Here is a 12,970-nt window from a genome sequence, read left to right as displayed (position 1 = left end):
CATCGGGTAAGTAATAGTGAGGTTAGACGTAAGGTATTAGGGAATGATGATGGTCAATCAGTTGATGAGGTTGTAAATCTTTAACGAATGAGATGGTCAAGTCACGTGTTACGTATGTCTCAACATTGAATACCACGACGTGCAATGCTGACTAGTGTTTCGGATGGTTAGAAGAAAGTTAGGAGTGGCTGAACCAAAACGTGGTATCAGTTCATGAAGTCACTAACTTCTAGTCTGAGCCATGTTGGTAGATACAGACTACTCGGTTGAATTCCGCGTGACTATCGAAACCAATAGTTGAAGACTCTGGATGATATGACTGAGAATCGATCACAATGACGTCAGTGTATACACTCTCCGTCTTCTCTTAAACTGTGATATTTAAATTGCTTTATATCTTTCTTTCTACCAACTAATTCTTTCTTGCTGTACTATATCCTTATAGACAATCTATCTTTTGTATATTGCCACCAGTGAATTAACTACTTCTATGAATCCGGCGTTCATCTTGTTGTGCTAATGAGTGAGGTATGGTAAATTGGACCGATGCACATATGTGCCTGGTTCTACGTTGTAGCTGACTGACTGAGATTGTTTCGTATATTACTGTAATTCAACATAATTATCTGTGTATGTTAACTATCTTTTCCTCTAGAAGACAGTACGTATTTACTATTCCTGCAGTAATAGTCATCAAGAGTTCGAAATTCAAACCCTAGAAAACATCAACTTACACTTATCCTGGCTAAAGATTTACTTAGACACTGACTAGATAAAATAAGGAGAATTGTTTGAATATTAATAACTGAATAATGAACAGTGTCATACTGACCAGTCCTCAGTGCCGGATGACTCAAGTTTAAATCCACCAAGGAGCATTACTTTGATCAAGATTGAAACGATCAGAACTAAGGACTGAACAAACATAACACTGATCAATGCTTAGTGATCAGTCAACTGTAAATGTTTCAGTCCTACCTTACAAGACTGGTAGAACCCTGATCCGGAAATCACTCTGAGTAGTGAGTAGACAGCAGTAGTCGAGAAGTTCATGTATCCGCGTGGCTGCGTAAGTGCTGGTGGTGGCGTGAGTGATGAGATTAATTCATGTATAGTAAAAGCTAGATCGGCTTATACCAATCTGGACCATATTCGGTGCCTTTGTGATGTTAGTCTGGCTGTAAAAAGTCGGATCTATAACGCGTTGGTGAGAGCAATTTTGCCCATGCTGGTGAAAGCAAACCTCACCGAGTTGAGGATGTTTGACGACTCCCTGTATTTGATGACTGTTGTCTCCGAAGGATTTCTGACATCCATTGACAACACCATTTTAGTAATGTAGAGATTCGGCATCGTGTGTTCTGGCACAGAAACGAAAATTTAATTGGTGTTATCATTTTGAAAAACCTAGTTCGTTAGCTTGGGCTCGTCTAAAAAATGTCGTCCCAGAGAATTCCACCCTGGAATTGTTTGGAAAAAGCGGAGAGGTAGTCAGTGTATGACATGGTGTCGTGGTATGAAAAAAAGCTGTACAGAACTGGCTTCTATCGGTCCTTCACGACTCCCTGGTTGAAGTCCTGTGGATGGTGCAATGCAGTAATTTGAGACGTTGTCAGACATGACTCAAAATAGATGCCAGTGGTGATCCTGTTGTACCTTTAACTTTCTTCATAGAAATGAACATAACTTCTTTAACTGTAAGAATCCTTCCTGGATGTATTTCTCTCTCCCATACACTAATTTCTGTTCGTTGTTTTTCTTCTTTTTATTATACACACTTTACATTCTCTATCTCTTCTTAACCTCATTGTTATTGTATGGCGCATATGCATCTGGTGCCCCCTTGTACCAATGTTTATATATTCAAATAAATAAATAAATAAATAAGTTCCACAGGAAGTCAGTAGCAGTTTGAATATCTCAATGATAACATTCCAAACTGTAAAACTAACTGACCTAAGTTCGAATCCATTTAAGACTATTATTTCCATCAAAATTACAGAGAATCAATACTAATAAGTATCAATTGGATTTAAACTCAAGTCCCACAATCTCCTTAATTATTTTTTCTGGTTAGCGTTTTTTTCAGCAAGTTAGTTTTCCACAGGATGGAGTCACTAACCCCATGTCCTACCCTCCTCCTTTATCCAGACTTGGAGTTGGCAGTGGCTCATGAGGAGCTCTCCTACAAACTCTACCATCAGTTACTTAGATAAACCTTTATACTTACTTACTTACCTTTATATATACATAACTTTTTGATTGATCACTTTCACTAAACCATAATAAACCCGATGTAACACCAAATGGTAATGTGAAATTAATGGTCAATACTTCTTCTTCAACAGTTCTTTGTAAACGATTCATAAAATCATAGCGTACAAAACTTCCTTCAGGGAAATTCACTGATGATATATATTTAATTGGATTAGTTGGTATTTGATCTAATACATTCATTAAATCTTTTGGTTTACGATATTTCACTATATCAGATGATTCAATATAGAAATGATTTAGAGCAAAATTAATAATTGATTGATTCGTATTCATTTGTAACTGGGTTGCATGTCCAAATAATAAACCAATAAATTGTTTGAATGATTCCATTTTATGCATAGTAACCATTGGTAACCATGGATATTCATGATTATCATTGGAAATATTATTAGATTTATATTGTTGGTTATTATTCTTGACAATGAGATGATTAGTTTTTAAATTAATTGTTGTTTCTATAATATTCCATTGATTTATTGTTAATGGAATAATAATATTGGATATTGATTTATTGGATAATTGATTCCAATTAATAATCAATAAATTATCAGTGAAAATATAAAATTCAAGTAACCATGGTAGTTTTTCTTGATTAGTAAAATATGAAGCTATAAAGCTAAGGATATGAGTTTTAGAATTTGGTGTTGTTTGTTCAGGTAATAAACCAAATCGAATAGTAAATTCACCTATATAATGAATAAATGTAATGAATAATAATAATAAGTGGGATATTAAAATATCAAGATGAGATTGTTGAATTTTTGGTTGAGATCATTAAAAACCTGGAAAAATTCGACAGTTGTCTCGTCCCAGTATGGGACTCTTCAATAGCAGTGCACATCTACGATCCCATATGCAAATCTCGGACCCAGAACATTTGGTCTTGCACGTGAACGTTTAACTTCTTAATCACTAAGCTGGTATTCAACGGTGTTAATGTTTAACTTCAACCAATCTACAACATTGCGGGATCGTCGATATGTACTGCTGAAAAGTCCCATAATGAGACGAAATGACCATCTACTACTTCCAGGTTTCCTATGGTAGTCTGGCATTGAATAATACATGATTTCATTGAAATTTACCAATCTCATACTAAAAATACCAAGTTTTTTTATAAATTCAATACCTAGACAGAGCATTTCTTCTTTTATGCATTAGACGAAATGGTATTAAATTATATGGTACATTTAAAATGACATTACCAAGTCCAGACATTTCTGTTAAACCCCTTCTTAGCTAATTAACAGTAATGTTGATGATTACGTGATCTAAACACAATAAAAAGTGAATTATGTAATCTGACTAGGTAAAACAATTGGTATTATTGGGATAAACAAAAAAATTCATACAGAATTCTGTATGATTATGGATTTGATGCATAAATCAGTGGAGTAAACGGGGTAAATACACTTGTTTTGTTAATTCTTAAATCAATAAAATAAAATACTATTTTCAAAAGGGGTTTTCTGTGAAGATTGTAGTAATTTAATAGTTGAATTCATGGGTCAATTAAGGTTAGACCACTATGGAAAACCTGGAAGCACTGGACGGCTGTATGGGACTCCTCAGTGGCAGTGTGCATTCACGATCCCACTCCTGGGATAATAAATATCATGTACTCACGAGTAACTGGTTTCAAGAGGTATTCACTGGAGTTCTAGTGAGTAGCAGTGACCAGTAGAGTTCAATCGCATCTGTTTTGAGATAGTAGCTCATTGAACACAATTTCGTGAATTAAATTGAAGTTAGAGATTAACAACATTGGATGCCGGCCAGCCTGAATTCCAGTCCCTTCGGTGCAGGATCATGGATGTGCACTACTGAGGAGTCCCATACTGGAACGAAACGGCATTCCAGAGCTTCCAGGTTTTCCATAGTGGTCTAGCTTTAATTGACTCATGAATTAAACTTTTAAAATACTATTTGACTGACATGTCAGTTTTTTTTGACGTATCAGACACAATAAGGTTAGCGTTATTAATCAATGAATTTCTATTAATCTGATCCCAACTGAAAATTGATAATGGACAAGAATTATTAACTGCAATGAAAGGAATATCATAAATGTTGAACTGATTTTTAATGAGTGGTTGAAAATAAATGTTTGAACTGATTCACCCAGGTTTTGTATGAGCTTGTGTTTATCAGATAAACGTATTTGCAACCTTCATATTTAACCAAATTGTATGAAAATGTTATTGTTAGGAAAAACAACAGACTGTTTGGTTGAGTTCGAATTTGGTCCCATGTGATCGGGATGTAACGGCAATAAAATAGTTGTACGATCACCCTCTCTTTCTCTCTTTGTAATTCAAGTGTCGACTAATTCACCGTTTTTTAGCTAAATCAGTGACTAACTCATCAATCGACAGATCGACCAGGAAACAGCAGCCAACATGATAACACCAAGTCATCCCAAAGCTTCTTCCAAATCAGTGTTTACCCAAGAGATGAAGATAGACAGCAGATCACTTCTCTGTTAGACTTAGTTCACTTATGACTCACAATTCCAACAACAATATACATGAAATGCCTAATCACACAGCAACTTATTCAGAAAATCACAGCAATGAGGCAATAATTAATTGGTAATAAATATGGAGTAATGAGACGATAATAATGGTCAGCGGCCTATCCTCCTCCACGAAGAGTAACAAGCGGATGAAGTAGTGGTAGTATGTGTATGAAATCTTTCATATGACAATCTCAAAAGTCACATTTCTTTAATATTCATCTCATTTTAATAAGAAAAAAATACAGAATGCACACGAGTCACTGATAGATTAGTGAATGTAATCAGTTTGTGTTGATGATGTCGTCCAGAAGAACAATGAAAGCTCCACGACTAAACCATCTAACTCAGAGAACAAAACTCCATCAAAAAAGTATAAATTACTTTTTCTAATCATAAGCTGATATCATCAATCGAAAATATTCTATATGCACCAAATATTGTGTGAAATGACTTCTGTTTGATCCAAAGAATCTAATTTGAATGTTTTAATATACAACCTGACTGTGGATTTCTATCTCAAAAGTAAACTGTTTATGTCGATATTGATATTTCTCAAAGATGACACATTCCAGCATTAATAATTATGGCGAAAACAGCGGATGTGTATCTGAGTAAATCCATGACTAAAATATTTTTATCATTAATAGTATGAAATAATTTTCATGTAATACTCAATTGAGTTCTCGCCTCATGTAACACATTGTTAGTCTATGTTCATTGTATCCGACTGTTTATGACTTACGCTGATATTCCTCTCACAGATAGGTGTCGATCTTGACTGAGAGGTTTTTAAACTAATCTCTAAGAGAACTAATATTTACTAGAACTAATCTGCCGAACTCAGTTGATTAGAATGAAGTAACGTGATAATGTTCAAGTACATACAACTAAGTGATGACATCAAGTTATTCAACCAAATGTATTCCGAAGGGCAAATTCAATGTAAACTGTAATTAAAGCATCTTATCTGTTTCTTAATATACAAAAATACATGCACACTCACACACACATGCAATATAAATGTCTGCAATTACCTGAAACACATGCTGTTAAATTCCATGGACAACCAAATGTATTGAACTGATCCAATAAATTATTCGTTTGTTCCAATATGGCAGGAGTTAAAAACAATCCACTGACTGGTTCAGCTGGAAATTGAATACTTGTCGGTAATCCATTAGGATCAATATTTAAGTAGGGTGAACCAATCACAGATTTAGCTATGAGTTGATGATAATGATTTTGTAAATTATTCGTATTTAATAGAACATGCGCCAATTGATTTCCGTCAACTAATCGTATCTTGTCATTAAGCAAATTGTTGGCAACTAGTTTAATGTAAAAGAGAATAGATTAAATATTATATAAGATACTTATCGATAAAGATATTGAAACATTTGAGAAATAGTTCGTTTTCAAATGACAAAGATTATTTTAATGGATTTAGAGATTGTGAAGATAAATCAACTCAAGTTAGACAACCATTGAAAACCTGGAAGCTTTGAAAGAATGTTCCATCCTAGTATAGGACCTCTCAGCTCTGCTTTCCAAAAGGCCTTTGGACAGGGGTCGAATCCAGGGCCTTAGGTCTCATATGTGAATGCAGAATCTCTAGACCACTAAATCAAGATTGAATTGTGTGTAAGCATAACTTCAATCAATTCGTGATATTGTATGACCATTTTTCAGTTCCTTCAGGTTTTCCATGGATGTCTAGCCTAGGTCTGTTCGTTATCTCGATAAAATGAAATTTGTTTATAGCACATTCTTCATACAATCAAGAAAACTTATCAGTATAGGGTTGTAGAGATTGTTGAGTTTCATTAAAATCCTGAACCAGTGTTAGTTCAGTGTTGAAAACTTGGATGTATTGGACCAACTATTCATCCTCGTGTGAGACTATTCAGCAGTGCATATAGACGATCAATCATTGAGTTAATAACGTAATATTAATGTGTTCATCAAAAAGACTGGAATTTCCAATTCTGATGCTAATGAAGGTGAAGTGTAATTATCTCGCTACTAGTCAAACAGTGCAAAAATCACCACTATTGAATTCTTGATGGATTAACTTCGAGTACCAACTGATGTTACACAGTGTTCAAAACTAAGATATTTAACAAGCAGATCCAGGCATATGAAGTTCAATCGAGCCCCTCAAGCTTAATGTATGCCTCTAACAATATAACTGATAATACTACCACCCAAAGATAACTGTACTTAATCCGCCCCACATTGAATCTCACAAGATTTGTATAATTTATGAATGACATTTAAGTAACTCCAGAATAACTTTGATAAAGTCACCTACCTACTAAGGTCAAAAGTGACTTAGAAATTAGTGCGACGAATTATGATTAAAATTTGGAACTAGAAGTTATGGTTAAAAATTTGATTTAGGTTTTTCATCACGAACTGACATCAGTTATAGTATTAAAATGCTATTTGATTATACAAATGAATAAATTTCGCGCCAAAATCAAAGACTTTTAATCGCACGCGAAACCAAAGATCTTGGATCCGAATCAAGAGCGCAAGATCGTAGATGCACACGTTTGCGGAGTCTCATACTAGGACGAAACGGCCATTCAGCGCTTCCAGGTTTTCAATGGTAATCTAACATCAATCAGTTTATGATGTCAATTAAAAATCAACAATCTTCACAACCCTATACTGATATCTTAAATCTGTCTAAATTATTCATAAACTATGATCTCACCCATTTCGTCAATCAGTTTTCCTTCTAACTATTGATTTGTAAAATTATCCTATGAATTTTCCCATCCTTATCAGAAAGCGTAAATAATTACTGATAATTATCGATTTTAGAAACAATGGTTATAATCATCAATCAATCTATCTATCTATCTATCGATCAATCGATAAAAGCTTTAAATCAGAAATAACGTTATAGATTGTACATGAAGAAGATAATCCTGTTGATTAGACCAATTCGTCATTTGTATTAAATAAACGACCAATCAAAATTCAGTCCTTACAAAAATAAATTCGTGGGTGTGTCTTCGATAAAATGACCTTCGAATATTGGCCAATCAACTTAGTTACCAAAAATGGATGGATGAGTGTTAGACCACCATTGGGGACCAGGAAGCAGTGGGCGGGCGGTTCGTCCTAGTATAGGACACTTCAGAGACACTGCACATCCACGATCCCATATATGGGATTCGGACCCAGGACTTTCGGCCTCATGCGCGGACGCTTAACATGTAGACCACTGAACCGTTATCCAATGGTGTTATTGTCTAACTTCATTATTAATTGAAAAACAACTGTGAATGATGAAAATTACTGTGATCAAAGTTGTTCTATCTATGGACGGAACACTTCGATGATCATACAATAACTAATATTAACGAGATGTTGAATGTACAATGGTTATATTTAGTCTCATCTAAGATTCAGACACTTATGATAACTGACATTTGGCTTAGTGATCTAGAGATTAAGCGGTCGCGCTCGAGACTGATAAATCCTGGGTCGGAACCTCACGGGGCGGGATCGTTGGTGCTCACTGCTGAGGAGTCTCACATTGGGACGAAACGGCCGTCCAGTGGTTGCAGGTTTTCCACGGTGGTCTTGTTTCAGTTAACTCATAATTTCAACTATTAAAATTAATATATAAGCGAGCAATATTGTTCTCGATTGGATCCTCATTAGGCTTTACTCTAATATACAGTAATGTATTTATATGCATATACGAAATGAATTAAAGCAATCAAGATAGTTTACCAGCCAATGATAACAGTGGGATAGATTACAGAAATAAGTGAAAAGTGAAGATTGGCAGTGTGATGATAGCTGTACTCCATGCTCTCTCTTCGTTTTTATTTCTCTTCACCCCCTCCTACCATTTTGGTTTATTTCCTCTCAAATATACGTTTCATTGTCTAATTATCTGAACACTTCTTATTACGTAGCCTTGTAATTTTTATGGATGTGTCTCCATTTTTTCCTAATCACTGACCCTATTTCTCATTATGTAACATTGATTCAAACCTTTATTATTCTTATCACAACTAGTACACTTGTTACCACACTAGTAATTTTTATTTTTCACTTTGTTATGTAATCTATTTCACTGTTATCATCATTGACTCATATATGCATATAATAAATATGACTGTATATTGAAGTGAAACAATAAACATTCTCTTCACTACTCTAGTCAATCTATCATGTAGCATATCACCAGTTACACGTTCATTGAATTGCAGCTTCATGAAGAAAGGTTTCTTACTAACTGTTGATGTTTAGTTATGTAATTTATTTCATTGTTATTATCATTGACTCATAAAGTGGATATATATATGACTGTATATTAGAGTACATGCTGGTGAGTGGCCTATGCTCCTTCACGAGGAGTAACAGGTGTAACCTGAACCTGACCTAACCTGATATTAGAGTACAGTCTGTTAAGGATCTAATCGAAAACAATATTGTTAAGTAACATTTACAGAATAACTATGATTCTAATAAGAACTTTAATACAATCAATAATTTTCCGTTTATCAATGTCTCACATAGTAACAACTATTCATAATGTACATTGAGTTCCATTGTTACTAACTAATTTCTAACCATTCAAGTATAATTACATAGCAGTATTTATCATGTTTAAATGTTTTTTTACCCTCCACTTCTAAATGATACATCATTAAACTAAAAATAATAAGAAAAGAAAGAAAGAGAAAAGAAAGGAAGAAAGAAAGACTTTATGAAAGAAAACTATGCAGAAACTAATTAATAATCATTATTTGTTACATATTAATGTATATGATTGAATATGGAATAGTTTCTATGTGACATTGTCAAATAGTTACATTCTATCACTATTATTATTATTATTATTAAGCACATTATTACATCAACACATTCCAATAGAGAATAACAAAAACAAAAACAATAACAACAGAAGAGTTACCTTAGATCAACAATATTGAACTATTTAAGAAAACCTTTTTGATACACATATCGATGGATAAGAAGATGGATAGTCAGTTGGTTAGTTAGTTAGTTACTTAAAGATATATGAGATAAATTAAGAATGATGATTATAAAGTACAACCATTGAATTCCATTTTGTTTTGTTTTTTGTTTTTTTTTTTAGTAAAAGGAAAAAAAGTAAAAAAAAATGAAATCACTTTTATGAACAAAAAACAAAATTCTTTAAGTTTATTCCACTTTTATTGAACTAATTGTTTATCCACATTGTTACTAAGGTGAAATTTATTATGATAAACAACCACCACCACAACAACAAAAAGATATTTGACAAATATTATTACTAACTAGTTACAAGAATTTCTTTAAATAATAAATAGAAGTACAATATGAAATTGGCATTTGATCAGTTATGTGTATGTATCTATGTAGGTATGAAGTTTGAAGTACATTAACTCTCTCTCTCTCTCACACACACACATGCACATACACACGCACGCATATAAACAACAAATATAATTCTCGAGTTCATCTTGTTGATGATAAGGCCAGTTGTACTAAAACTGTACTCTGAACATCAAAAAATCTAATCAATACTTATATATTTGTATACATTAAGAAAAAAAAACAGAGAAGAAGAAAAAAACAATAATCGATTATGTGCATGTGTGCGTGTGCGTGTGTGTGTGTGTAAGTGATCAGAAATCTATTGATTATTTTCGGTAGTATAAGTAATCATTAAGTGATTTTTAACAATGAAACATTTATAATTGAATGAATAAATCTCTTTCTGAGTGTTAATTTATAATTATTTTATTAGTTAAGATTATGAGTTAATTGAAACTAGACCACGGTGGAAAACCTGGAAGCACTGGATCGTCGTCTCCTTCTAGTATAGGACCCCTGATGGATGAAAATGATGAATGTGTCACTCAATTTCATGGATTAATTGAAATTATACATTAACACTATTGGATGCCGACCAGCTCAGTGGTCTAGAGATTAGGCGTTCGCGCATGAGACTGATAGGTTCTGAGTTCAAATCTCGTGAGGCGGGATCGTGGATACACATTGCCACTGAGGAGTCAAACAATAAGACGAAACGGCCTTCCAGTACTTCCAGGTTTTCCATGGTGGTCTAGGTTCAGTTGACTCACGATTTCAACCACTGAAACTACTATACTATCCACAAAACCCTTCTGTTATAAGTAATAATTATACAAGACTAGTCCAAAAGTGGCTTTAGTTGTGAGAAACTGTAACTAATCAATTGGGAATATCTTAAGATTAGTAAATCGTATGATTATATATATAAAATAGTATCGTTATTTTTCATTTTATGGTGTGATGCGGTATGGTTTGCTATTGTATGAACCAAGTATGTTCACACAGTGGAAGTTGAGATTTGTGCTCTGGATTCAAACGGACAAAAATAGGCGAGAAGTTACTATACAGAGGATCAAAAAGTACTCAGAATTGATCCAATTCTACTAGTACTGGTTGACCTGTCTTTGATTTAGCATAAAGACAAGGTCATAGAAATCTGTATGCTAAATAAGGGTTTTGTCACGTGAATAGTTGATGAGCTGTAGAACGTAACAAAACAATGATAATTTACTATCATAGAGTAAAGATGTATTAAGCGTTTAATTCTTCTCATGTTGGCCTTATATAACAAACTAATCAACCCTAATCATAAATCAATAACTTCAAGTATCTAATCGTAACCTATAAAATGGAACAATGTAGGGACTCTCAAAAATCTATTCATATCCTTATAAGGACTTAAGAAAATGTACAATCTAGATTCGATAGACAAATTAGCCTTCAAAAGAATTCAATAGGTCTATTATATAAAATCAGTTAAACACTTCATAGCCTTCCATAAAATATTCATTAAAAAATAAGAACTGTCTACTGATTGATTAGTGAACAATCAATTAAATCTTGCAACATTTCTCTATACTATAACCTTTATCTTTTGATAACGTTGTAAGCATTAAGAAATAAGCTGTCTTATCATGAAATTTCCATTATCAATCTAGACGACATGATCTGGAAGGAGATCTAATGGAATTGAACAATTAGAATTTCTTCAAAAATTGGTTAATACATTGTTTATTATCAGAAGGGGTTTGTGGAGATTTTAGACATTTCACAAATTGAAATCATGAGTCAATTGAAACTAGACCACCGTGGAAAACCTGGAAGCACTGGACGGCCGTTTCGTCCTATTTTGGGACTCCTCAGCAGTGCGCATCCACGATCCCGCATTGATTATGTCAATATCAAAATATGACTGAATATTATCAAACTGGATATCTAGTTTGATTTGTACCTAATAACTATTGAGTTAGTTGAGTGAAACGATCTTAAAATTTTACTTTCTCCTAGATCAATATGGATTAAATGATAATAACAAAGATATATCTTGGTGTTTAAGGATTAATCGGTGTTGATGTAGATATATACAAAGACAGCGGTTGTTTTGTTCTACCCAATAGTTTTTCTGATTTGTTGTAGCATATTTTACAGATTATACGAATAGAATGAACCAATCGAATACCGGTCAAATGAACAAAATTCGCCTTCCTTTTCTATGGAACGAGTGATTTAAACCTCTGAGGGACATATACGACTATGTTTAACTAAATACTACCAGTCATTAACGGAATTTGAACCATATTCAAGACATTATGAATATTAGTAAGGGTTTGTGGAGATTGTTGAGCTTACACTGATATCATGAATGGATGAATGTTACACCACCATTGAAAACCCGAAAGCACTGGACGGTCGTTTCGTCCTATCTGGGACTCGTCAGCTGGATGTACCTGTATATCAGAGTTGATGTTCACTCAAGGAATCAAAGTGAACATTGTATTTAAAGATGATACCTGCAATTATCATCAACTACATCATATTTAGTTTTAATTCAAATTAACAATAATGAATAATGATAAATTCTGATTATAACCAATGATACTACTTATAACAAAGCTACCGACATCTATCAATATTTAATCGGTTATATGGGTTATAGTTGACATCAAGTAAACTCAATTATATTTTATTCCACAAAAAATAATGATTAATGATGAATTGTTTATGACAGAATTATGAGAATAGATCAAAAAGGATACACAAAACATTACAGTTTGTCATTAAGTCGGTTACAATATTGTCATTTAATTCACATTTTTTGTTGTTTCA

General features: G+C 33.4%; 1 protein-coding gene across 2 annotated transcripts in view; it reads right to left on the bottom strand.

The window, feature by feature from the left end:
- NRXN3_5 (Neurexin-3-beta) overlaps positions 1 to 12,970 on the bottom strand; it is a 175,215-nt gene that overhangs the window by 129,233 nt on the left and 33,012 nt on the right. For both annotated transcript variants that reach the window (XM_051217779.1, XM_051217780.1), the window contains exons 2-3: positions 5,830 to 6,123; positions 2,239 to 2,963 (exon numbers count right to left, since the gene is read on the bottom strand). In XM_051217779.1, coding sequence (XP_051064202.1) covers positions 2,239 to 2,963; positions 5,830 to 6,123 — 1,019 coding nt within the window. The remainder of the gene's footprint in view (positions 1 to 2,238; positions 2,964 to 5,829; positions 6,124 to 12,970) is intronic.

This window comes from Schistosoma haematobium, chromosome 7 (genome assembly GCF_000699445.3).
Source record: "Schistosoma haematobium chromosome 7, whole genome shotgun sequence".
Lineage (NCBI taxonomy): Eukaryota > Metazoa > Platyhelminthes > Trematoda > Strigeidida > Schistosomatidae > Schistosoma > Schistosoma haematobium.
Note: the sequence above shows the minus strand (reverse complement) of the source record. Positions and strands in the feature narration are given on the sequence as shown.